This window comes from Muscardinus avellanarius (assembly GCF_963383645.1).
Source record: "Muscardinus avellanarius genome assembly, chromosome: 12".
Lineage (NCBI taxonomy): Eukaryota > Metazoa > Chordata > Mammalia > Rodentia > Gliridae > Muscardinus > Muscardinus avellanarius.
In genome coordinates, this window is record NC_137798.1 from 17,033,132 (window position 1) to 17,060,223 (window position 27,092).

A 27,092-nucleotide genomic window follows, 5' to 3' on the forward strand; every position below is an offset into this window, starting at 1 on the left:
ATGAACGCGCAGCTGGCCATGGAGGCGATCGGGGAGCTGCACGGCGCGAGCCACGAGCCGGGGCCCGCCCCCGCTGACCTGCTGGGCGGCAGCCCCCACGCGCGCGGCTCGGTGGCGCACCGCGGCGGCCCCCTGCCCCCCGCGCACCCGCGCTCGCTGGGCATGGCGGCGCTGCTGGACGGCGGCGGCGGCGGCGACTACCACCACCACCACCGCGCGCCCGAGCACAGCCTGGCCGGCCCCCTGCACCCCACCATGACCATGGCCTGCGAGACGCCCCCAGGTATGAGCATGCCCACCACCTACACCACCCTGACGCCCCTGCAGCCGCTGCCGCCCATCTCCACGGTGTCGGACAAGTTCCCGCACCACCACCACCACCACCACCACCACCACCACCACCCGCACCACCACCAGCGCCTGGCGGGCAACGTCAGCGGCAGCTTCACGCTCATGCGGGACGAGCGCGGGCTGGCCTCCATGAACAACCTGTACAGCCCGTACCACAAGGAGGTGGCCGGCATGGGCCAGAGCCTCTCGCCCCTCTCCGGCTCGGGCCTGGGCGGCATCCACAACTCCCAGCAAGGGCTTCCCCACTACGCCCACCCGGGCGCCGCCATGCCCGCCGACAAGATGCTCACCCCCAACGGCTTCGAGGCCCACCACCCGGCCATGCTCGGCCGCCACGGCGAGCAGCACCTCGCGCCCGCCTCGGCCGGCATGGTGCCCATCAACGGCCTTCCTCCGCATCACTCGCACGCCCACCTGAACGCCCAGGGCCACGGGCAGCTCCTGGGGGCGGCCCGGGAGCCCAACCCCTCGGTGACCGGCGCGCAGGTCAGCGGTGGAAGCAGCTCGGGGCAGATGGAGGAGATCAACACCAAGGAGGTGGCGCAGCGCATCACCACCGAGCTCAAGCGCTACAGCATCCCGCAGGCCATCTTCGCGCAGAGGGTGCTCTGCCGCTCCCAGGGCACCCTCTCGGACCTGCTGCGCAACCCCAAACCCTGGAGCAAACTCAAGTCCGGCCGGGAGACTTTCCGGAGGATGTGGAAGTGGCTGCAGGAGCCGGAGTTCCAGCGCATGTCGGCGCTCCGCCTGGCAGGTGAGCGGCCGGGGGCGCCTGGGTCTGGAGGCGGACTGCCGCCTCCCAGCGCCGCCGGGGGAGCGAGCCTCGCGGCCTGGGCGACCGGGAGCCTCCGCGCCGGGGCCGCGCTGCTGGACGGTCCCGGAGCCGGAGGCGGAGAGAAGCCCGCGTCCCGGACCAGGGCTGTGCGCAGCTTCTCCCCATGCGCGCCCGGGTTCGGAAGAGGGAGGCGGCGCGGGGCGCGGACGGCGCGCGGGCGATCCCCATCCGGACCCCAGCACACACCCGGCGCGAGCCGCGGGGAGGCTGGGCGGAGACCCCCGCCTGCGCGCGCTCCACGGGCGCCGGGCGAGCTCCGGGAAGCCGCGCGTTGGAAGAGTGCGGGAGAAGTTGAGGTGCCGAGGGGCTGGGCTGTGCGCTGGACCTGGGGGAGGGTTGGCACGCGCCTTGCGCGCAGGGCCGGCTGTGGAAAGGAGAGAGGGCGAGGCCCAAAGTGCAGGTCCCAGCCGAGCCCGGGGCTGCCGTCGCCACCCACGCGCTTAGGACTTTGGTGGTTTTATTCCTCCGCGTGCCTTTTTCCGCCTGAACCCCCGTGCGCGAGGTGGGAGTGTGTAAATGACCCGCCACGTCTGCAAGTGCTGGGAACCCGGAGCCGCCGCCTCCCGCTCAAGGGGGCGGCCTCGGTGGGCCGCAGGGTGAACGCCGGCCCGGGCCGCGGGACCGCGGAGCCCAGCCGGCCCCGCACCGGGGTTTCGGGCGGATTCGGCGACCCCTGAAGACGCGCGAGGGAGGCCGAGCCCAGGGCGGCCGAGGGCGGACCCGGCTTAATGAGACCTGGCGGAGGTTGCCAAATTGATTGACTCCCGAGTCCATCCCTGCCCCTCCCCGTCCCCGCTCCGCTCCCCGGCCTCGGGCCCGGGCGAAGAGAAAGGTAAAAGCCGGGATGAGGGTTTGTTAATTAACTGACCGTTCTCCATTAATTCGTCCCTGGAGAACGGGAGACAGTCAATCCGCTCCCGAGCCGGGGGCACTGAGCCGTTTCACAGTCTAAAATCAAAGCGTGAGGCCGGAGCCCCCTCCCCCCATCTGGTGCCTGCCAATAGAAGCTGGCGGAGGCAGGTGCCCGCGCCGGCCAGTCCAGCCCCAGGGCTGCCCGAGCTCCGGGCGCTGAGGCCTCCGGTCCCCAGCGCCAAGCTGTTTGATTCTCTGCCCCGCCAAGTTTTCCAGCCTAGTTCGTTCTCCGTGACGCCCAGCAAAGTGTTCACACACACTCCCACGGTGCGGAGCCCAGCCAGGCCAGGCGGCGGGTAGGAGGAACGAAGAGGAAAAGGAGGGGGAATCCAGGTCCCGCGTTTCCGCGCTTCTCTAGCTCTGTATATTGGCAACATCTCGCTCCATCCCCCGCAGCTGAGGTTCCAGAGAGAGAGAGAGACAGACAGACAGACAGGGAGGGGAGAGAAGGGAGGGCAGGCCGCCCTTGTCCTGACTGCTCCCTGGGGGCTCCCGAGGCTCACTTCCGTACCTTTTCCCCGGAGGTGCTCTCTGAGTCGTGCCCCCCCCCAGTTGGACGGAGAAGAAAAGGCCTCCCTCCCTCCTGGGGAAAGCCCAGTCCTCACCCGCATGCCATGAAGGCACAGTGTCTCTCCTCACCGGCTGCCTCCAGCGGTCCAGGGAAGGGCGGACTGATAGGTTTTGTTCAGAAAGGACTGCCCCAGTTTTGGAAACCCAACCCTGAGAACTGTCCTGGGTGCTCCTCTGACCTCCAAGCACCCAAAGCCAAGCCGGAGGAGGAGGGGTTGCAACGTGCACTCCAGAGCCCTGCGGGCAAGGGGCTGCGCAGCCTTACAGATGCGCATGGAACCTGGGAGGCTATTGAAGGGCCTCTGGCCCAGAACCTAGCCGCCTGTGGTGAGCCAGGCTGTCCCAGGAAGATGGCTCTTTGCTTGAAAAAGTAAAAAATAGGATACTCCAGCCAGGGCACCCTTCCCTAACCCCTACCCAAATCTAGAGGACCCCATGTTCTGAGACCTGGATGGAACATCCCGTACCTCACTTTTTATTCTTTCGCTTAAAAGGGTGATTTGGAGGGCTGGGACTGAGTACTCAGTGCGGCCCAAGGAGCCTGGAGCAATCGCCATGCCACACAACTATGACTTAAGTCACCGGATAATAGCCACCCACCTGGCTAACATCTTCTTAGAGGGAAAAAACCTGTGAGGTCGTTTTCTGAGCCCCCCCCCCCCCGCCAAATGCTGCCCGGCAGGCCAACAGTGCTGGACTGTTTGCCCTGGCTGCCAGGCTGTGGACTTGCCCCTTGAAGCTTTGCCGCAGCTGCACCGGAACACACACCCCCATCTTGTGCCCACCCCCCTGGCCAGGCTGGGGCTGGACGCTCAGTTCCCTCCCCTCCGCAGGAAGTAGCTTCTCCATGGTCTTCTCTGTTTGTCCTGGTTGCGAGAGTCAAAACTCTCCTCACGTGGTGTGGTGTTTGGAAGGCGCCTTCTGGTCACGAAATCACGGAGCTGGTGGGAGACAGGCGACAGGAGGAAATTCTCACCAAATTAACTACCTTTAAAAAAATCAATATACGTTCCCTAGATGTAATACTTGCTGCTGCCCCATTAAAGCGCAGCGCGACCCGGCTCAGAGTGGGGTGGGGAGCTGGTGGGGGCGCGCCGCCTCTGACGTGGGCGCCTATCAACACGTGAGGAGATTAGTTTCCAATTAAAGATTCCAGAAGACTTTGGCCACACAGCGATATCTGCCAGAGGAGACACCCACCAGTGGGCGCAGCAAGGGCACCCTGAGGCGCCCAAGGTTCAGGCAGGAATGGGGTTTATTCCAACTAGGAGGCAAGGCAACTCCCAAACCACAAGGGACTTCGCGCCCCCTTTAGGTTCGGGATTTGCCCCTGCGGGCCCAGCGGAGGATCTGAGGCAGCGGGTCAGGATTCAGCCTCAGCAGGCGATGAGAAAGTCTCACCCGACCCAACCTGGGCCTTGTTTGCTGTGAGTGGCCTTGCGGCCTGGTTGATTGATAACTGGCCCTGCACAAGTCCATTTGCTTTTTGTTAATATTTATCCCGGTCATTTAGACAGCCCTGTCACCTCCCCGGCATCGGGATCCAGGCAGGAGTGCTATGTTGGGCCCTAGGAGCACCCTTCCTCAATCCGGGAGGGAAGCCAAGACTGGGCACCTGGGACCCGGCTCTTGGGAAGCATCCCAGCTCCGGATGGGAGGAGGAGGCTCGGGCACACAGATTTCCTGAAGCTCTGCCTCTCTAAGGCCAGCAAGAGGCAACCCACCAGAGGAGGCCTAAACCTGCTTCCTGTGTGGCCCCGTTGGATGGTTGTCAGGAGGAGTTTGGGAGTCCCAGAGTTTGCCCAGGACCAGTGGTGGAAATGCATGGGTGGTCAGTTCACACACACACACACACACACACACACACACACACGCACGCACACACACGTACGCACGCAGGCACGCACTTACACACACCAGTCCATCGCAAAACCAAGAGATCTCGGGCGGTCACCAGGACGGACTCTGTGCGTGGTCCCTTTCTCAGCCTTGTCTGTCCCCTCCAGGGTGCAGGACAATAAATAGTACCCACGGTGCAGTCTCCACTAGGGAACACAGGCCCTGTGAGGCATAAGAGGTGTACTTTGGGTTAAGAAATAGCCTGTGGTGGTGGAGACTGCGGCTGCTGGTGTAAACCTGCCTCCAGACTCAGGAGAGCGACCTTGGTGACCGGTGCTCCAAGGATGCCCGCCAGATACAACCCCATAGCCCGCTCAGAGGGGTGTCTGGCTATCCCGCCATCAGGTACACCCCCAAGAGCCTCAGAAGCATTCAGAGAGAGATCCTGGTAGCCAGGGCAACCAAGCAGCCATCACAGCTTGCAACTGAAGCTTGGGACAGACAGTACCAACAATAACACAATTCTGTGGTGCCTGTGAAGCCGCCCAAAGCCAAGGAGTGTCTTTATTTCAAACTTTGAGCTTTGAGTTGAGAGGAGCTAGAGTGCTGCGCTCCCCGATTCCCTCCCCTGGGCTCCCCTTCTCGGGGCTGAGCTGGCTGAGCTGCAGCAACTGCGCGCCCCCCTGCGGGCAGCTGGGGCTGGGGGCTGGGAGCTTCTGTGGATCCACCCGCTGCTTGCGGAAAGCTGTGTCTTTGTTTTTAGAGCTCCTGTTGTCCTGGCGATTTTCAAACAGGTACCTAGTTTGACAGGCAGAGTGTGGAGGAAGAGGGGGATATCTAATAAACCTGTCGAGGTCCTCACCAATGCCTAAGGTTACTTGTCCCACAAATGGAGACATTTCCATACCCCCCAAAGCACACCCCAACTCTAACTACCCCAAACAAGGTGAATGTTTGGGTTTTCCGAGCGATGCGTTTGCTGACCTGTTTTTTAATTTGAGAAAAGCAACATAGAACACAGGTGACCCTGGCGGCCTGAAGTCAGCGCTGCCGCGGAAGGGGCCAAGGGGCCATAGTGGTTAGAAGTTCCTTTGTTCAGTTGTTTCCTCTTCCAACAAACTGACCCAAATAGGAGGCAGCCCTGAGGCCTGGGGCTGGGGAGTCTTTGTTTCTTCTCTTGGGGATGAGTGAAAGGGGATCTGAAGGCCTCGAGGCAGGAGCCTGGCCCAGGGATGGCGTGGCGGCGTCAGGACCCTGGACAGGGCCCCACAGCCCAGTCGCCTGGCCCAGTCCTCTTTGCTCCTGAAAGGTAGCCAGGATGCTTTTGAAACATTGTAGTGAAAAAAAAAATTTAACAGCTAATATCCCGAAGTTTATGAGCCTGTGAGTGCCTGCCAGGAATACACACTGGCACCGTCAAGTAATCGAAGAGATCAAACCCATCCGAGTTGATCTTTCCGTGTGCGGTCGGCGCACGGGTGTACACCTGCTTATAAAATCGGAATTCACGTCCCTGTGGGTGTGACAGGGGTTGGATCATTAAGCTAAAACGTTCAATTCCGTCCCTTTGATCCGCGCTGGGGAAAATCTATAGTCATCTCTAATCTGCGAGGTCTTTAAGGAGGTTGTTACAGGAGCTGTTTGATGCGGTCATTTCTGCAGCTTCATCGCAAATTCAGCTAATCAAACAGATGCTGTCCCCAAAGTTCTCACAAGAAATAGTTCTTACCCAGAACACTGGTAAAATTTATTCCTGATCTTCTTGTAAAACAGAAAATCCTCATCTAATGGCAGTGAGTAATTTAAAAAGAGGCTCTGTGGTGTCTGATAGAGGCCTAGTCCTTGAAGTCACAGTACTTAGCATTCTTTGTGAACTCCGCATACTGGAGTACTCAAGTGCATACCGAACACCGTAACTCAACTAAGGGGTCTTGATGGGTTGAATCACAAGCGATTGGCTTTATTTCAGCCCCCACATAAACAGATTTCCACCCTTTGGCAAAACTTAATGCCTCTCAAACTAGGCCAGCTACAGAAAGATAGTCTTACAGGGTGTTAGAGGGTTCAATATTTCTTATCTTGGTGGAGAATAGCATTCAACATATATTTTCATTAAATGTGATGCTTTGTTATGTCCATTTAAATTGGATGAATAAGCCCTTTTAGGAGAAAAAACCGACCTTATTTCCACTTGAAAAACATCAGCTTCATAGTCCAGTAAAAAGAAAAAATTTACTTCTACTTTGGATGAATTCAGTGCACTCTCATAAATTCCTATCTTTTATCAGTAAGTTTTAATATGGTTTTCTTTAATAGAAATATGTTAATACTAATGAAGCTTACCTTCCTCTTAAGAAGACAGGATTGGGTTAGTTGGCTAGGCCAGTTACAGGACATTCTGATATAAACATAGAAATGCTTATCATAGGCTCTTGCTATAGACTCGAATATGTCCCCCCAAAAGATATTACATTATCATAAAATAGGAATAAATTAACTTCTAGAAAATGTCTTCTCCTTTAGATAGGTCAATTTAATAAAATGACAGCTGTGTATAAACTGGCCCTGATGTACAACCCGTCAGACTTGTCATGACTGTGGAAAAGGAACTCAGTTTGTTGTGCACATTCTACTTAATTACTTTCTGTGTGGTGCTAGGAATAGAACCCAGGGGCCTTCGACCTCCAGGCTGTGCTCTTAGACCTATTTTTGATATTTTACTTGGAAACAGGGTCTCACTACACTGCTGAGAGCCTCATTCAGTAGCTGAGGCTGGCTTTGAACCTGTGTGATCCTCCTGTCTCAGCCTCCCAAGCGCGGGGATTACAAGCGTGCCCACCACGCCTGGCCATACTTACTTTATACTGTGGTCAACACATAGACATTCTCACTTAATAATCCTGCCTGTGCCGATGACTCCTAAGTCTTGATTCACTGGAATCACTTAGAGATTTAAAAGAGAAACTAATACATGGCCGCCACATCAGATGTTCTGATGTACTTGGGATAGGGTATGACCTGGCATTGGATTTTTTATTTTATTTTATTTTATTTTATTTTATTTTGGTGGTACTGGGGTTCCTGGAAGCCCTTCTACCTCCGGGCTACACTCCCAGACCTATTTTTTACATTTTCATTTTTGGAAACAGGGTCTCCTAAGCCAGCGGGCGCGGCTGGCTTCGAACCTGCGCGATCCTCCTGTCTCTGCCTCCCAAGCGCGGGGATTACAAGCGTGCGCCACCACGCCCGGCTGGATTTTTTATTTTTAATCTTGCTTCTGTTTTACTTTTTCGGGACAGAGTCTTATAAAGTTGCCTAGGCTAGCCTTGAATTCAAGGTCCTCCTGCCTTGGCCTCCCATGATCCCAGGATTGTAGATGCATGTCACCGCACCCTACTTAATGAGACTTAGGATTTTTAAGAGCTTCCAAGTGGTTTCAGTGTGCAGGAAAGTTTGAGGAGCAGTAGTCTAAGTGGCAGTTCCCATGATTTTCCCCGCTGCTGTCTTTAATAAGGGTAAATAACTTATCTGTAGTGACACCAATATCCTGAACTCAGCATTCCCAGTTCAAAGCCCAGAACCCTCCTGTCGTCCAACTCATTCCAGTTCAGGTCCACAGACCCACAGAATGTGGAAATGTCTAATTCCCAGTCATCAACACCTAACTTAGAAAGCCTGTGCATAACAAACTTCTCCAACTCAGAGACAGTGTGGTCATGTCCCTCCGGAACACTCAAAGAGAGTTACTTATGGAAGCTCATTTCCTTTTACTCAAGACATATAAGAGAGTTTTTAATTGCTCTCTTTTGAAGAAGCAGCCGGAGAGAACAATAGTAAAGCAGGACATGGAGCCCACCCATTTGCTCACTTAAACAATTATTGATGGGGAGAGCCATTAGATGTGCTATGTGGCAAGGCCAGTCCTAGGGGAGCCACGCGGAGGGGCCCAAGGGCCCAGATCCTCCTGGCTTTCCCATCTGTACTTGGGCACCAATTACATTTCTTGGCTCCACATCCCTGCCCGCCTTACTGTTCCAACACTAGTATTTTAGGAATCTGCGCGCGCGCACGCGCACACACAAACGCACACGCACACGCACAGCAAATCTACTAAAGCTCTGTGCAGATGCTGGCTAAGGTCCACAGGACGACTTGCAGTTTCCTCCCAACACAGCCCGCTTCCAGTCACACAGGAGCTTCTCCCCTTCCTTTCCAACAGGCCAGAGGGTACTCAGAATCGACAGCTTCTGAAACCACTCCTTTCGTTTTCACATCTGGCGATGATCTCATAGTCCCTAAGAGAGGTTATCAGAAGAACACAATAAAACTATGCGCTTTTCGCTTTCTTTCCTGTTGGCTTCGAAAACAGATCAATGGGGAAATTAAATAAACAAACGAGCGAAGCGCGCCACCTAGTGACCTCCGCGCTCACTGCGGGCTCGGCCGCGGGAGCGCGCGAGGGGCGTGGCTATGCGACTCAGTATTGATGGAGTCACAAAAATCGTTCATTAAGGCAATTTAATCTTTGCTATTAAATGTCCTTTCAATTCATTTGGGGTAATTAAGATGCAGTTAAGGTGATTAAATTCTAATTACTTATGCCAGACAAAGACATATTTGTCACACTAATGCGTTTAACTAAGGACTCAGAAAGAAAGTTAACATTCACTTCAAAGGATGCAACTGGAAAAATCAGTTCCTCTTTTCATCATTAATCCAGCGAGCTGGCGATTATGTAATGGCACTCCAGGCTCATTAAATAGGGAAGTGCTGATTAAATGACTGCTGAGAGGAAAACTTGAACCAGAAGTACCTCAGTACCACTTGGCCAGCATGCTCTTAGATAAAAAGGTGTTTTGTTTTGTTATGTTTTTGTGGTACTGGGGATGGAACCCAGGGCCACTCTACCTCCGAGCCACACCCCCACTCCTATTCTTTTTATTCTTTATTTTGAAACAGGGTCTCACTGAGTTGCAAAGGGTCTCACTAAATAGCTGAGGCTGTCCACGAACCATGATCCTCCAGTCTCAGACTCCCAAATGCTGGGATTACAAGCGTGCACCACCACGCCCAGCTGTAAAAAGGTATTTTTATATGGGTAGTAAGGAGAAAGACAGCTGCATAGGGATGGAGAAGAGGAGAATCTCCAAGGTCAACAGAAGGAGCGCTGCCAGTAAGGGCTTTGGGAACCATGCTGCTTCACACAAACAGCCTTCCTATTATGAACCAGTCGCTCCCCCTCCCCAGTCCCATTTTTACAGCCTTGGATGGATGGAGACCGGCCCTTGGCCCGCGATTACGATGATGCCACGTTTGATTACTAGGCATTCTCTTAAGAGTGCTAAGCGCCTCTGTAGGAAATCGGCCTCTTTTTAGTGTTTTCTTCTTCCATTATAAACCGTTGGCTCATTGAGCCTGTTGGACAAGAATTGCCACCACTGCCCACCCAGCATTTTCCTTGGGAGTGATCCAAGGGCAAGAATGATCAGTGAGATAATTAGGATTTTTTCCCTCAAGAGGCCAGCATCGTTTTAATACAGTTAAGTGTGTGTGTGTGTGTGTGTGTGTGTGTGTGTGTGTGTGTGTGTGTACTTTTTTTGAAGTACTGGGGATGGAACCTAGCGGCATTCTACCTCCGAGCTCCACCCCCAGACCTATTTTTTGTTCTTTATTTTGAAACAGGGCCTCACTGAGTTGCAAAGGGCCTCACTAAGTAGCTGAGGCTGGCTGCAAACCCGGATCCTCCCCTCTCAGCCTCCCAACATGCTGGGATTACAAGCGTGCGCCACCACGCCCAGCTCTAAATTTGTATATTGAAACCATAATTGTCCAGGTTATCTTTTTCACTATTTGTCCCAATTAATATGATATCATAAACAAGCTAAAGTTATCAAATTCATCAGTCACTTCAGTCAGATAACTACCTTTTCAAAATGAACCATTTACTTGAAGAGCCATTTATTTTATGTTTCCTGTTATGGCATCTTAAATGACAGGAATGGGGAGGGAAGAGAACAATCACTCTGGATTGAGAATCAAGTGCCCTGCAGAAAGGTCTTGCAGTAATTAACTCTTAGGCCTTGTCAGGTCATTGAACCTTTCTGTGCTTCAGTTCCCTTAAATGTGAAATGAAGGATATGGCCTTAGGTCATTTCAAGGCTGCACCTTCTATGATGGACCGCCTTCTGTGGTGCTGTGTATCCACGCCAAAGCCCCACAGATACTCTAGCCTCTATCTCATTTAGTGCTTTCTTCTCAGTATCAGGGTTCAGCAAGTGTGAAGCTCAGGGGTTCAGGCTCTTGGGCAGGCTCAGATTAGGCGCTGCCATCGGGTGGTCAGGAGAAATAGCCCATCCGTCAGGAGCGCTGTCTGCTGGCACAAAACCTCTGCAGTTTGAGACTCCACTGCCATGTCCTAGAAATAGAACCTTGGTGAAGATATGGACCAACGCCAGGCTCACACTTGTAACCCTGGCACTTGGGAGGCTGAGACAGGAGGATCTCGCAGGTCCACAGCCAGCCTCAGTTACTTAGTGAAGCCCTCCATAATTTAGTGAGACCCTGTTTTTTTTTTTTCTTTTTCTTTCTTGTTTTTTTTTTTTGTGTGTGTGTGTGTGTGTGTGTGTGTGGTACTGGGGTTCCTGGAAACCCTTCTACCTCTGGGCTAAACTCCCAGACTTATTTTCATATGTTTTAATTTTGGAAACAGGGTCTCTGACGCCGCGAGGCTGGCTTGGAACCAGCACCATCCTCCTGTCTCCACCTCCCAAGCGCGGGGATTACAAGCATGTGCCACCGTGCCCTGCTGACCCTGTTTTTCAAAATAAATAAATAAATAAATAGGGCTGGGGATGTAGGCCAGAAATAGAATACCTTTGGGTTCAATCCTCAGCACCAAAAAATAAATAAAAAATAAAAAAGATATGGATCATTAGGAACGCTTACACGCTGCTGATGGGAATGTAAATTGGCACCTTTGGTTTAAAAATACTAGTGATTTGGCATCATCTTATAACTCTGGACATATACATATTTAGCAACTCTACTTTTTGGTATATATTCTAGATAAACTAGCAAGTATGCCTGAAGACAGAAAAAAGACTGTCTAAGCATTGTTCCTCATAGAAAATTGCTGGAAAGAATCACAATGACCACTGACAGACTCAAATAAGGATGCGCTCCCATACTATGCCGGATGAAAACACATGAGCCAGAGATATGCACAAGAGTGTAGATGCATCTAAGGGACAATGTTGAATCATCAAAAGAGAAAGCAAGATATGGAAAACTGCACCAGAACAATGCCGTTTTTACAAAGCACAAAAGCAAGCAAGGGCAAACAACTTCTAGTTTAGAGATGCATCGACATGTGATAAAAATATTTTTAAAAAACAGGACAGGAGATGTAGCTCAAAGCATGCATGCACAGTGTTCTGGGTTCCAACCGCCCCAGCACCACACACACACACACACACACACACACACACACACACAAATTCAGGAGAGCGTTGCCTCTGATAGGGACATGCAGGGCAGCTGATGATCTAGTTCTGTTGGGAGGCAGGCTCATAAGTGTTCATTATTTTACTGCATCTTGTCTTACAAATGGATACATACTGTTTTGTAAGCAATACATGCTACTTAATTTGAATACTGGGGGGAGGGGGAAGTATTTGTTTTTGTCTGGTTTCCCCAAATCAAGCAATTTATACCAAAAAGAGAGAAAAAAAACAAATCCTGAGACATGCCGTGTTGTCATCTAGGCAGATCCAGAAAGCGTCGGCTCTCCTGGGAATTATCCTCAGCCAATTGCGGACAGAGAATTGGAAGAGAAAGAAAGATTGCGGTTGGTGGGCAGCCTCAGCTACTTAGTGAGGCCCTTCTCAACTCATTGAGACCCTGTTTCAAAAATAAAGAATAAAAAATAGGGCTGGGGGTGTAGCTCGGAGGTAGAATGCCCCTGGGTTCCATCCCCAGGTCTGCAAACAAACAAACAAACAAACAAAAACTAAACAGCATAAACAGGTACACAGAGAAAACTCCACTGTTCTCCCAGCCTGCTCCCTAGTTACCCGGCCCTCCACCCCTAAAGGAAAGCCCTGTGCCGGTCTCTTGTGGATTCTTCAGAGACAGTCTGTGGCTTGACAAGTGTGTGCTCAAGTATGTGTGTGTCTGTGTGCGTCTAACCTGCTATTGAAGTAATTAAGGGCCTCATTGATCTCCCAAATTATAACTTTCTAGGGAAACAGTGGATGGCTGTTGTTTTCCTTGGCTGCCAACAGCTTCTGCCCTAGAAACTCATCTGCGAGCTCAGCAAGGTGCTGCCCAGAGATGAGAGGATCACGGGAGGCCTCCTGGGTAGCCGAAAGCCACCCAGTGCTTCCGTGGGGCTCTCTTATCCCAACTCGTTTATGAAAGACAACTCTACACGTGAAAGTTGTTCAAAAGCTAAGTTTACAAAATGTATTCTAACCCAGGCGTGGTGGCATACTCCTACAACCCCAGTATTGGGAGACTGAGACGGGAGGATGGCAGATTCAAGGCCAGCCTCAGCAACTTAGCAAGATTCTCTTGTTAAAAAAAAAAAAAAAAAGAAAAGAAAAGAAAATACAGTAGAGCTGGGGTATAGCTCAGAGGTAGAATACCATGGATTCAATCTCTAGTAACCACCCCACGCACACAATGTATTCTAAGCTGGATGTGGTGGCGCATGCCTCTAAGGACTCTCTGGAAGCTGAATGTTTTAAATTTCTATTTAAAAAAATAATTTTCCAAGCTGGGCGTGGTGGTGCATGCTTTGTAATCCCAGCATTTGGGAGGTGGAGACAGGAGGGTAGCTGTTCACAGACAGCCTCAGCTACTAAGTGAGGTCCTTTGCAACTCAGTGAGACTCTGTTTCAAAATAAAGAATAAAAATAGGTCTAGGGGTATAGCTCAGAGGTAGAATGCCCCTGGGTTCCACCCCAGTGCCACACACACACACAAAAATAACTTTTCTTGAGATAAAAGTATTATATGCCAATCACGGAAAAAGAGCACAAGAATCACACATAGCACTCCACACAGAGATAACCCTTATATGTGCTTGTGAATATCCTTTCAATCTTTTCACAATAGGATAATAAATACACACGATTTAATTTTTTTGTGGTACTGGGGATTGAACCAAGGGGCATTCTACTTCTGAACTCACCCCACCCCTATTTTTTTCCTTAATATTGAAACAGGGCCTCACTAAGTTGCAGAGGGCCTCACTAAATAGCCGAGGACCTGTGATCTTCCTGTCTCACACTCTCACGGACTAGGATTACAAGCGTGTACCACCATGGCCAGCTTATTTTGTAGTGTGTGTGTGTGTGTGTGTGTGTGTGTGTGTGTGTGTGTTACTGGGGATGGAACCCAGGAGCAATCTCCCTCTGAGATACATTCCCACTCCTATTTTATTCTTTTTATTTTGAAACAGGGTCTCACTAAATTGCAGAAGCCCTCACTAAGTTTCTGAGTCTGGCCTTCAACCTGCAATCTCCTGTCTCAACCTCCCAAATACTGGAATTACAAGCATGTGCCACCATGCCTGGCCTATTTTGTCATTTTTTAAATTAAAAATCGCATGGTAATAAATTTATGATGGAGTATTAAAACACTAAAAATCCCTAATAATTCCACCACCCTGTACTCTCCCAGACACATCATGAGAAGCATTCATTCAGTCAGTAGATATGCACAGAAAGGATGTTTATAATTTGCAAGACATCAGAGGAAGAATCAAACACTATCCCCCTGCTCCTGAAGCACTCTGTATCGAAAACCATTCTACAGACCTTCTATTTCCTAGTTAAACTATGACTCATTCAACCAAACTCCTATTATTAGACACTTAAGTTGCTTCATAAACTGGTCAGGTAAGCAAATTCGTATGATTTTATATTTTAGAAGTACATGGCCCAGCCGGGCAGGTTGGAACACGCTTGTAATCCCAGCATTCGGGTGGCTGAGACAGGAGGATCGCAGTTCCTGGACAGTCTCAGCTACTTAGTGAAGCCTTTTGCAACTCAGTGAGACCCTGTTTACAAATAAAGAATTAAAAAATAGGCTGGGCGTGGTGGCGCACGCTTGTAATCCCCGCGCTTGGGAGGCAGAGACAGGAGGATCGCGCAGGTTCGAAGCCAGCCGCACGTGCTGGCTTAGGAGACCCTGTTTCCAAATAAAAATGCAAAAATAGGTCTGGGAGTGTAGCCCGGAGGTAGAAGGGCTTCCAGGAACCCCAGTACCACCAAAAAAAAAAAAAAAAAAAGAATTAAAAAATAGGGCTGGGGTGTAGCTCTGAGGTGGAATACCCCTGGGTATTCAATCCCCAGTACCGCAAAAAAAAAAAAAAAAAAAAAAAGTACGTGATCCCATGACCCACATAAACTTTACAATAAGCTTTCCAGTCAGTGAACATTTCGGTTATCTTGAGGTTTTCTTGTTTTGTTTTGCTTTGGCTGTTTAAGAACTGACACAGCAGCCTGTGGTACTAAACATAAAACTTTACTACGAGTTTGGTTTCCTCTTTCAAATATATTTTATAAGTATTAGTGCTTCATCTAAAAACTTTAGAAAAATTAGGGCCGGGTGTGGTGGTACACGCTTGTAATCCTCGTACTTGGGAGGCTGAGACAGGAGGATCGCAGGTTCAAAGCCAGTCCCAGCAATTTAGTGAGACTGTATTTCCAAATAAAAAATAAAATAGGGCAGGGGGATGTGTCCTGGAGGTAGAAGGCCTCTGGGTTCCATCCTCAATGCAACAAAAATAAACAAATAAACAAATAAATAAATAGCCAGTCATGGTGGCGCACGCTTGTAATCCCAGCATTTGGGAGGCTGAGACAGGAGAATCCAGGTTCGCGGCCGGCCTCAACTACTTCTTGAGGCCCTCTGCAACTTGGTAAGATCCTGTTTCAAAATAAAGAATAAAACGGCTGGGCATGGTGGCGCACGCTTGTGATCCCAGCATTTGGGAGGCTGAGACAGGAGGATCACGGTTTGAGGACAGCCTCAGCTCCTACTTAGGCCCTTTGCGACACAGTGAGACCCTGTTTCAAAATTAAGAATAAAAAATAGGGCTGGGGGGGTCGCTTGGAGGTAGAGTGCCCCTGGGTTCCATTCCCAGGACCTCCAAAATAAATAAATAAATAAATAAATAAATAAATAAATAAATAAAATAGGGCTGGGGTTGTAGCTCAAAGGTAAAATACTCCTGGGTTCAATCCCTAATACCATAATAAATAAACAAACAAATAACAAATAAATAAAATATAACGAGAGCAGCAGTGTGTGAAGATTGACCAACTGTTCACATTTGACCCTCATGTGCTTCATTATTTTCTCTTTTTCTCCTGAATCGAATTTTTCTCCTGAACCACTTGAGGCTAAGTTGCCCGGCACCCCTCGGTACGGAAGTATCTCCCCAAGACAAGGCTTTCTCTTCTGTAATCATGGCTCAGCTTTCTCCGTGTGCCCTGAACATTGCTCTCCTCCAGGCTGTGACCCAGCCCACACTCAGGGTCATGTCTCTTGTGCATCTTTTAATATATTTCTACAATCTCCATCTTTCACAACATTGACGTGTTTGGAATAAATCCCCGTGTGTGTGTGTGTGTGTGTGTGTGTGTGTGTGTGTGTGAGTTCCTAAGGATTTAATCCAGGGGCATTCTACCTCCAAGCTACATCCCCAATTCTGTTTTATTTTTTTATTTTGAAACAAGGTCTTACTAAGTTGCTGAGGGTTTCATTAAGTTATTGAGACTGGCCTTCAACCTTCAATCCTCCTGTCTCGGTCTCCCAAGTACTAGGATTACAGCTGTGCACCACCACGCCTGGCTTCAATTCCTTCTTTTCTAATATGTCAGTTATTTGTATTTTTCTGATGTCTCCTTGTGATTCCACTGAGCTCATTTTTCTTATCCAGAGAGCTGCATGGGAGGCAGGATTCCCTTCTCAGAGAAAAAGGGTTGTAATCCATTTTTGTTTTTATTCATTTTGAAACAAGGTCTCACTAAGTTGCAGAGGGCCTCCTTGAGTAGCTGAGGCTTGTGGCAAACTGCGATCCTCCTGTCTCGGCCTCCCAAGTACTGGGATTACAAGCGTAATCTGGAGGCCCCTGACAGTCTGTCCCTTACTTAATCGATAAGCTAATTCTGATCACAAAATGTCTGATTTCTCCACTGTACAATCGCAGCACATTTTTCATCCCTTGTAAGCAATAAGCAGTCTGTGGGGAGATACTTTAAGATGATACAGATATGCTGCTCCTAATCCTCCCTGTGGATTTAGCATCTGTGATTCTCGCCAATCTAATCTTTATCCCAATGGTTTCAAGATTATTTTGCACCTCCAGCACTCAGCTTTATGCAGTGAGCTGCAGCTGCCTGCCTTCTCTCTCACCAACTCGTCCACTTGTTATTGCTGTGGTTTTCTTTTTTCAAATGGGCCATAAGCCGGGCGTAGTGGCACACGCTTGTGATCCTAGTACTTGGGAGGCTGAGCCAGGAAGACCACAGGTTCGTGGCCAGCCTCAGCAATTTGTTAGGCCCACCACAATTTAGCAAGACCCTGTTTCAAAATAAGGTTTAAAACAGGTCTAGAATGTGGCTCGGAGGTAGAAGGCCCCTGGGTTCCATCCCCAGTAACCAAAATAATAATAATAATACTTTATTGTTGTACTAGGCATTTTGATGTTCAAATTACCTACAAGATTTGACTGGTTAAGAGTCTCTTTAACCTGGATCTTTTGTCCTGACATGTTTTCCCTTTTTTTTTTTTTAAGTCTTTCTGGTGTAAAAAGACATTGTAAGGTCATCTGGTGCTTACTCTGCCCCAAGCCTAGCACGAGACACTCCTTTGATGGGCCTGGCCTATTTTGGTGGACTGTGGTCTTGGAGACCAAGAAGACCTGGGTGCTAGGTGTGCTCAGGGCTATTAGGGTGCCTGCTTTTCTACCCTCTCAGTTAAAGCCAGGAAACACGTGCATATGTTTATGTACATACATATGCACATATACAAATATGCACATACATTCAAACACACATAATATACATGTGCACATAAACATGCTGTGCACAGCTTTTTTAAAATAACGGGTGCACGCCCGTCAGCATCACTTCCTGTATATATTGGAATATATTTTGATTTATCCCCACAGGATTTTTTTCTTGTCTTCCCTTATCCCTTATTTATATGTCTTTTGCTCCACAGGAAGAACTCTGACACCAAATAATCTGTCTCTCTCTGTCTCTGTGTTTCTGTGTCGTGTTTCTGAGTCTGTCTCTCTGTTGTCTCTCGGTATCTCTCTCATCTATTCTAGCGTGCTCAATGCTATAACACATCTGATAGCTTCCAAATTCCCTTGCACATACTCATAAGATAAAAGAATCTGACTAAACATTTTTGGTGGGATTTGCTTGCAATTCTCAATCCCTCCTTCACACTCACGCCCCAGTTCTCATGTCGGAGCATGTTGGAAATCCTACCCAAGTTTGAGTGAGATTCAGTCCTCAATTCAGGTCTGAGAAGCACTGGTTTTGGTGTAGGGTCCAAGATCTGTATTGTAACCAGCACTCAGAAGGATTGGAATGCATGCTTAAGTCTGAGACTCGCCCTCAGCTTTATGCAGTGAGCAACAGCAGCCCTGCCTTCTAGGCAGGTTTGCTACACACGCCTGGGTGTCAGCCCAGTGGATACGCAGGGTGGGCCAGGAACAGCGCTCTTCTTCGCTCTGACCACACACTCCAAGATGACGCTCTCCGGTCCCAGCTCCCTCCCTTCTGCCCTACGTACTTGGTAAGGCAGAGGAGGCTCTGCCAGTGCTTCAAGGCCCACAGCCAGGGACTGGAGTGTCTGTGGGTCAGTGGCGGAGTTCATAATTAGCATCTATACGGCCCTGGGTCCAATCCCAGCACATAAAATAATAACTTAAAGCCATTAATTTGATCCTTTTCCTCTTCTTATTTACATTACTCTTACATCAGAATCACAGAAGAAAACACTCCATGCCCAGCACTGAATTCTGTAGACACTCCCACCTTTGGGTTTGCCTCAACACATCCACTTCCAGATGAAGACAATCAAGGCATCTGGGTCTATGGGAACGATTTCATTGTGGGGGGAGGGAGAAGGGTTACCTGGAGCTTCCCCACCCCCACAGAAAGATCTCACAAGCAGCTTTCCTAGACCTGAACTCACAGGAAACACTGGCATCATTCCAAGGCCACTCTCCTAAATTCCTGATTCCATGAATCTCCATTTTGGACAAGAAATGGGGGTGATTCTTTTGATCTTGGAAAGTTTAAAAATACAGGCTCCAGGCAGGTGACTCCAGCTTTATTGAGTGTCTCAGGTACTCAGGAAACTTGTTGTAAATGTGTTTGTGAGCCAGGCATGGTGACACATGCTTGTCATCCCACGCTGAGACAGGAGGATCACACAGGTTTGAAGCCAGCCTCAGCTGCTTAGTGAGGCTCTCAGAAACTTAGACCCTGTGTCCAAATAAAGTATAAAATAGATCTGGGAGTATAGCCTAGAGGTAGAAAAAGCCCCTGGGTTCCACCTGTAGTACTACACACACAAAAAAGTAATTTGTTTGTGAATCCCATTCTCAGAGAGTCTGATTCATTAGGTATGGGATGGAGTGGGGTTCCTCAGTGTGCAATTTGAACAAGCCAGCCTTCACCCCCGTGGGCGATGTCAGGCTTTTGAACCACACCTTAGTTAGAGTTTACCTTCTGGACGCCAGGCCCCTGTGACTCTCGCCTGGCCCTGGACCAGCAGCTGTGCATCACTCGGCCCAGGTTAGACATTCGGAGCCTCTGGCCCCGTCCTGACTACGGAATCAGTCAGAGTGTCCGCCTTTACAAGAGTCCATGTAATCCAAGTTTGAGGAGCATTGATTTAAGTAACAGCTCTCAGTCGTAGCTGTCTTAGAATGACCATCTCAACCTTAGGCCTCTGGACCAGTGTCTGGCCATGTGTCCCAGGCAGTGTGTTTAGGGTTTCTCAGGGGTTTCAATTTATAGCCAAGAGTAAGAACTCAGAAGGGCCCTTCAGACTCTCCCATTGCAGACTCTAGGCTAACCCTGAAGCCCAGGAGGAAGGGGTGATGCTCTCACCCCTGGAGCCACGGTGCCGATAGCCAGAGGTCCAAAGAGCAAAGAAGCAAAGTGGTATTTCATTTTGCCTTGTTTCTAAAGCATTCTTCATTTGAGTTCTTCATCCCTTGAATTTGAATTTCTCCAAGACCACTCCCCTGGGCTCATCCCATTAATTTATTGTTATTATATCCACCTGAGTCTCTGGGTGCGTGCTGTCATTATTCATAAATCTAAACCCTTCCTCGGTGTGTTTAAGGTCACAGGCAGTGTGCCTCGGCCCTCTGGTGGCCCAGTGCCTCCATCCGAGCACCTCACCATGTTGCGGGAGGGAAAGGCTCCTGTCAGTGTCCCAGCCCAAGCTGGTTTCCCCTGTACCTACCTTTTTCTGCGTAAGCTCTGTAACACCAGCCTGCTGGCTACCTGGCCTGAGCCACCTTCTGACTCAGCCTCAGGCATGGCGGCAGCCTGGGTTTCTTCACCAAGGGGTCAGCTGCCTTTCATGGACTTCCCATTAGCCTTTCACAAATGTACCCCCAGAGTCACAGGGTCAAACTGCTCCACGAATAGCTACCCAGTAAAGAGATTAAGGATATCTCATGGAACTCGACATAAAAACATAGGTCTTGAGTGTCATTTTCTATGGAACCATACCCAAGTTATTTATCCAATATGGATGCTAAGTATGCCAAATAAATAACCCATGGTATAGTCTTATGGACCACATGAAAGAGATGGTCTCACAGTCTGGTGATAGAGACCAGTAGGTAAATAGTGAATTATATTGGAAACATTCTCTCTGGGCACTGGAGACAGTAATTCTCCCTAGGATGAAAAAGGCTTAGCAGCAAATGAGATGCTTCAACTTGGCTTTGACTATATAGGGAATTATTTGTATAGAAAAAAGGAGCCGGCCGTGGTGGCGCATGCCTATAATCCCGGTACTTGAGAGGCTGAGACAGGAGGATCAAAGTTTGCGGCCAGCCTCAACAACTTTTCAAGGCCCTCTGCAAATTGTTGAGACCCTGTTTCAGATTTTAAAAAATATAAATATAAATAAAACAGGGCTGGGGGTATAGCTCAGAGGTAGAAAAGCCCTGGGTTCACTCTCCAGCAGCACAAAATATAAAGGGAGAAAAGAAGGCTTCTTGGGTGGAAGGAACAGCTTGTGTGGAGGAATGAAGGTCTGAGTGCAACTAGTGTACTTGGGACTAAATGTCTGAGTGTACCCAGCGTACCTTGGACTAAAGGTCTGACCGCACTTAGGGTACTTGGGACTAAAGGTCTGAGTGCACCCAGCATACTTGGGACTAAAGGTCTGAGCGCACCCAGCATACTTAGGAATGAAGGTCTGAGCGCAGCTAGGGTACTTAGGACTAAAGGTCTGAGCGCACTTAGGGTACTTGGGACTAAAGGTCTGAGCACACCCAGCGTACTTGGGACTGAAGGTCTGAGCGCACCTAGTGTCCTTAGGAGTGAGTCTGCGCAATGGGGCAGGAGTGGAGGGTCGTGGGTGAGCAGTGGTGGGGGTGAGACGGGAAGGCGATAGAGGCCAGACAGAGCAGCAATGGAGCTTTCTTCTTGGGCTACTGGAGGGCCCTTGTGGAGCCAGCTATGTACAATCTGTATTGGTAGGATGGCATTTACGTTGATTCTACAGACCACCTTTCAGAAATGCAAATAAGAAAAACTTCACTAATTTGGAATTAATTGTAGAAAATGTTGGACCACTTAGTGAAAAGTCAAAATAATAGATTATTATTTTTTTACATGTCAGAGCTTTTACTTTTAAATGATTGTAAGTATACCAAATAATAACATGTACCCAGTTCTTGAGTCCTATCATCTAGCAATTTTATTTTTATATTTTAATTTTATTTCATTTTATTTTATTTTTTGCAGTACTAGGGATGGAACCCAAGGGCATTGTACCTCTGAGCTACACCCCCAGCCCTATTTTTTATTCTTTATTTTGAAGCAGGGTCTCACTAAGCTGCATAGGGCCTCACTAAATAGCTGAGGCTGGCCGAGAACCAAGATCCTCCTGTCTCACCCTCCCAAATGCTGAGATTACAAGCGTGTGCCACCACACCTGGCTAGCAATTTTTTTTTTGGGGGGGGTTGGTGGTGGTACTGGGGATGGAACCCTTCTTCGGGCTACACTCCCAGACCTTTTTTTTATATTTTTATTTGTAAACAGGGTCTCTTAAGCCAGAGAGGCAGGCTTTGAACCTGAGCGATCCTCCTGTCTCTGCCTCCCAAGGGCGGGGATTACAAGCATGCACCACCATGCCCAGCAGGCTAGCAATTTTGATTAAGATACACTAATAGAAGTACAAACCAATCTATTAGTATTCATTGTTCCAATCCCTAGCTACAGTGAACTGCTTTAAGATTGGCTGCTGCTTGGTACAAGTTACAAATAGCTATTTCCTGCTTTCTCATAAGTAAAGCTCCTGACCATCAAGAAAGTATAAGGGAAAAAAATTATTTAACCCTTTTCTTTCTTTAAAGAATTGCATTTTTTCCTATTAGATCTAAGAAAAAAAAGTCAACCTTGACACATATGTGGCTTGAGCTAAAAGGCATTAGGAAAACAGACAACATATACTCATTAAATTTCTAAGAGCCAGGCATGGTGGTGCACGCTTGTAATCCCAGCATTTGGGAGGCTGAGACAGGAGGATCCTGTTTCGAGGACAACCTCAGCTACTCAGTGAGCTCCTTTGCAACTCAGGTTTGGTGATGGAACCCAGGGGCATTTGACCTCCAAGCTACACCCCCTGCCCTATTTTTTATTCTTTATTTTGAAACAGGACTCACTAAATTGCAGAGGGTCTCACTAAGTAGCTGAGGCTGTCCGTGAACCACTATCCTCCGGTTTCAGCCTCCCAAATGCTGGGATTACAAGCGTGCACCACCATGCCCGGCTCCCTGACTGTTTTATTTACAAAAAATAAAAATAAAAAGGAAGGCAAACCACCTGTACCTCGCCTGAGTGTTATGGGACTCATGGATAGGTCTTATGGAGGTTTTTGGTCTTGTAAAACAAGGTACAGGTTGAGTTATGGTGACTATTCTTGGCTGGAAAGTCTGTACTTTGCATGTGTTTTTGTTGAGCTTCTCATATGCATGCCCAGGAGCTTGTTGTGGCTCCCACAAGTCCACAGACACACAGCAAACATGTGTCCAGCAGGCTGTACCGGCTCCAGTTTCCAGACAGTTCTGTGCAGAAGTTTGCTCCCTCAGCAATGGCTGCCCTTGTCATAGCGGTGAGAACCCACCGTGGCTTTTCACCTGGCATATTGTGGTATTCCCTCTTGTTTTCTACATAAGAGCTTCCTCCTTAACAATTGAGATTGGCTTATTAAAAAAAAAAAATATATATATATATATATATATATATATATATATATATATATATGGCACAGCGAAATCACTCAAAGCAAAGCAGATAGCATTCTGACCCAGAGCACCTGGAGTCTGAGAAGTAATCCCAAGTCTATCATGGCCAATCGACAGGCTCTTTTCTCTCCATAGTATATGTGGGGGGACCAGTGCACAAAACGGGCTTGGGACAGGCCTGCCACATCCACGCCCATAGCTCCCCTTGGAAATCTGTTTTTTCAAATACTCACGCGTCCTCTATGTTGTTTCCTGGAGTTGCCAGAAAAGCAGCTTCAGCCCATTAGAGGGTGTTTGGGGGCTCAGTGAACAAAACCAGGCAACCAAGTCTCACCCTGGACACGGCCCCGGGGCTCCTTCTGGGGTTTCTTCCCGTGCATGTCCTGTGGCTGCATTTGTTTTGTATTGTTTCACTTTTGTGGCACTGGGAATTAAACACATGAGCGTTTACCACTGAACTGATGACCTTTTTACTTTTTTTATTTTTATTTATTTATTTATTTATTTAGTGGTACTGGGAATGGAACCCAGGGGCATTCAACCTCCAGGCCACACCTCCAGCCCTATTTTTTTATTTTTTATTTTACAACCGGGTCTCACTAAGTTGCAAAGGGCCTCACTAAGTAGCTGAGGATGTCTGCGAACCATGATCCTCCTAACTCAGCCTCCCAAGTGCTGGGATTACAAGCATGCACCACCACGTCTGGTTGAAGGCCAGCCTCGATAATTTAGCAAAGTCCCTCAGCAACTTAGCAAGACCCTGTTTCAAAACAAAAAAAATAAAAAGGCTGGGGTATAGCTTGGAAGTAGAATGACCCTAGGTCCAATCCCTAGTACCCAAACAAACAAACAAACAAACAAACAAAAACAAAACAGCTTCTTCATCTTCTCTGGTTACTCAGTGGCCCTCAACCATCCTTAGTCTGTTCTGCATTGTACGGATGGTATCTCTGCTTTCTTATTTGGCAACTCCAACTACTGCAAAGTTCTCTCCAGATGTAGCCACATCCACTATCCACAGACACCTCCCCCAGTACCCACACAGACTCTGAGCTCCTGTTAGGATACCCTGGAGACAGAGAACACATCAGCCTGCTCTGGCCCCAACAAAACCTCACTTCCTAGGTTTTGACATTGGAACACCTACAAGTGTATGTGCGCTAACATAGATTACGAACTTTGAGGAAAGTTTATACAAATAATAGGTTTCTCTAAATGTTCTTGGCCTGCAAGTGATATTTTCTAAGAGGCATAGTGTTCTTCTGGCACAGTTTGGAAAATGCTGGCTCCAAGGTAGCTTCAGCCCACTCTGCCCTGCCAAGTGCCAAGGACCAGACTGAAGCCCTTCAGACACGCATGCGGTCAGGTGAAAAATGGATATCTCTCTGTGACTTCCCTTAGCTCTTCCTTTTGAATGCTAGATACGTCAAGACTTCACCCAGCACTGTTGGGTATTTACCCAGAAGCATGTGCCGTGTAATTTATCATCCAGAGCCTTATTACTTCCAGCTCTATATTTCTAACCCAGACATCTCCCCTGAGCTACAGGCCACATACATCCTGCTGGACAACCGCCTATTGGAGATCTTTAACAGAATGCCCAGAAAGCACCTCCAATGCACAGTGTCCCATACAGGCATAAGTACTGCCCGCATAAAGCTCATTTCTCCTCCTGCATCCTCTCAGAGGTCCCAATTACCACCCAACCAGAAACCTGGGAGATGTGCTGAGCTCAGCCCTCCCAGCCAACTTGTTAAGTCCTCTCCATGAGACCTCCTAAGAAGCACTTCTCCATCCCCACCTACCACTGCCTAATTTGGGGTCCCAGCTACAGTGGTTTTCTAACCGGCTTCTGTCTCAGGTCAGAGTTTCTGGGAAAATAAAAAATAAAAAATAAAAATAAAAAAGTAGGGCTCGGTGTGTAGCTAGAAGGTAGAATGCCCCTGGGTTCCATCCACAGTACTTCCAAAAATATAAAAAATAATAATAAATAGGGCTGGGGATTATGCTCAGAGGTAGAATGCCCCTGGGTTCAATCCCTAGTACTGAAAAAAAAAATAGGACTGGGGGTGTAGTTTGGAGGTAGAATGCCCCCGGGTTCCATCCCCAGTACCACACACACAAAAAAAATTTTTGAACTGGACAAAGCAGAGGCCAAGTCTCACCGAAGCTGGTGAATGATCCAATGAGGGAGTGAGAACCCAGAGTCCACTGAGGCAAAATGAAGCAGGATCGGGCACCTGATGTGGGAGGCCTGGACACACAGCAGTCCCTCCTCCCACCGGGGGCGTGCCCATTCACCTCTTACCATGGCTGTAGTTCTGAAAACAACAGTATCTGAGCCAAGACACCTGTGCACAGGCAGACGGGACGAGAGCAACTTTCTCCCTGGGTGGTATGGTTAGGTATAGACTAATGGTGGGGATGAGAGGGGGAAGGATGCTGTGAGTGATGCCGCCCCTGGTGCTCTTTGACATGTGGAAGCCAATGGACCACGGGGGTGGGGAGATAGAAAGCCCAGCAGCTCTGCAAGAGGAGAACAAGGCTGGGCCGGTGTTGCACGCCTGGGAGGCTGAGACAGGAGGAGCCTAGGTTTGGGGCCAATCTTGTCAACTTAGTGAGCCTGTACTGTTTCAGTACAGGCTCACCTGACCTAGAACAGATGCCTGGGGTCTGAGGGCCACGTTGGGATGATGCAGTAAAACAGCTCTAGCAACCAAGATGCAGCTCCCTGATACAGGATGCAGAAAGGATGACCAGGAATGGTCCTCTCGATGGGAGACCAGCCAAGGGGGGCTCAAAGAGCAAGACTTCTGCAAGGGGCCCAAAGGAGACACAGAGACCCCCATGCACACATGGGTGAACATGGCTAGCTTAGCAGATTTGTTCTTGATGCAGGGAAGAGGGTCCCCACCCCCACAATTCCTGATTCTACTAAGAATTAGTTGAAGACTATTAGATGAATGGGGAAAGCTATATACATAGTTTTGTGTACCCCACTTTTTTTAGGGTGCCTGATGGTGCTGGTGACCAAACCCAGAACTTCACCTTCACACATGCCAGGCAAGCACTTTACCAACTAACTCATCCACATCCCCAGCCCAGGTTTTCTTATGTACTAAGTTTTTCTGGAACATAAACACAGACACATACATACTCAGCAGGAAAGCAAATGCAATTCCATTTTATTATGTTTTTAGACCCCCAGATGGGCTGTTAATATTCTACCCACAGCTGACTGTAAACCCCTCCAGGACTGACACCATTTCTGGAGCTAATACTTTGTAAAGCACATCAATTAGCATGAACTTCTACCTACGTTATTTCATACCGCAATCTGGCAAAGTAAGTATTCTTCTATCCAAGTCTTTGGTTTCTTTGGACTATTTGCAAGTAGAGAGATAAAAGTTCAAAATGATAAATTTATTTAGCCAAAGGGTGACGTTCTATAGAGGAGGCGCCTCAGGCCCAGATGGAGTTACCTGACGTTTTCTAAGACAAAGAACGGATATGAACCAAAGACAGAACCGATGGCCAGGTCTTGTGGAGCCCCGCCTGAGTCCTGTTCTCTGTCCTTTTGTGGTTCTTCACCTCTCAGCCTCCCATGGTGTTTCAACCAGATAGAAGCAGACAAATAGGAAGCCAGGAGGGAGGGCTGACCACTGCTATCATCCCTGGCTTTCTACTCTCGATTGACCAACCCCTCCACCTGCCCTGCCCCAGTTCCAGCAACTGGTTCTAACGCCTTCTGTTTCTTTGCAGCGTGCAAAAGGAAGGAGCAAGAACATGGCAAGGATAGAGGCAACACCCCCAAAAAACCCAGGTTGGTCTTCACAGATGTCCAGCGTCGAACTCTCCACGCCATATTCAAGGAAAACAAGCGTCCGTCCAAAGAACTGCAAATCACCATCTCCCAGCAGCTGGGGCTGGAGCTGAGCACCGTCAGCAACTTCTTCATGAACGCCAGGAGGAGGAGTTTGGACAAGTGGCAGGACGAGGGCAGCTCCAATTCAGGCAATTCCTCTTCTTCATCAAGCACTTGTACCAAAGCGTGA

At 48.9% G+C, this 27,092-nt stretch overlaps 1 protein-coding gene across 1 annotated transcript; it reads left to right on the forward strand.

Moving 5' to 3' along the window:
- On the forward strand, window positions 1-27,092 carry ONECUT1 (one cut homeobox 1; the record flags this gene model as incomplete). The annotated part of the gene is made up of 2 exons (XM_080708269.1): window positions 1-1,105; window positions 26,800-27,092. The coding sequence occupies 2 exons, from the start codon at window positions 1-3 to the stop codon at window positions 27,090-27,092; spliced, it is 1,398 nt and encodes a 465-aa protein (XP_080564395.1).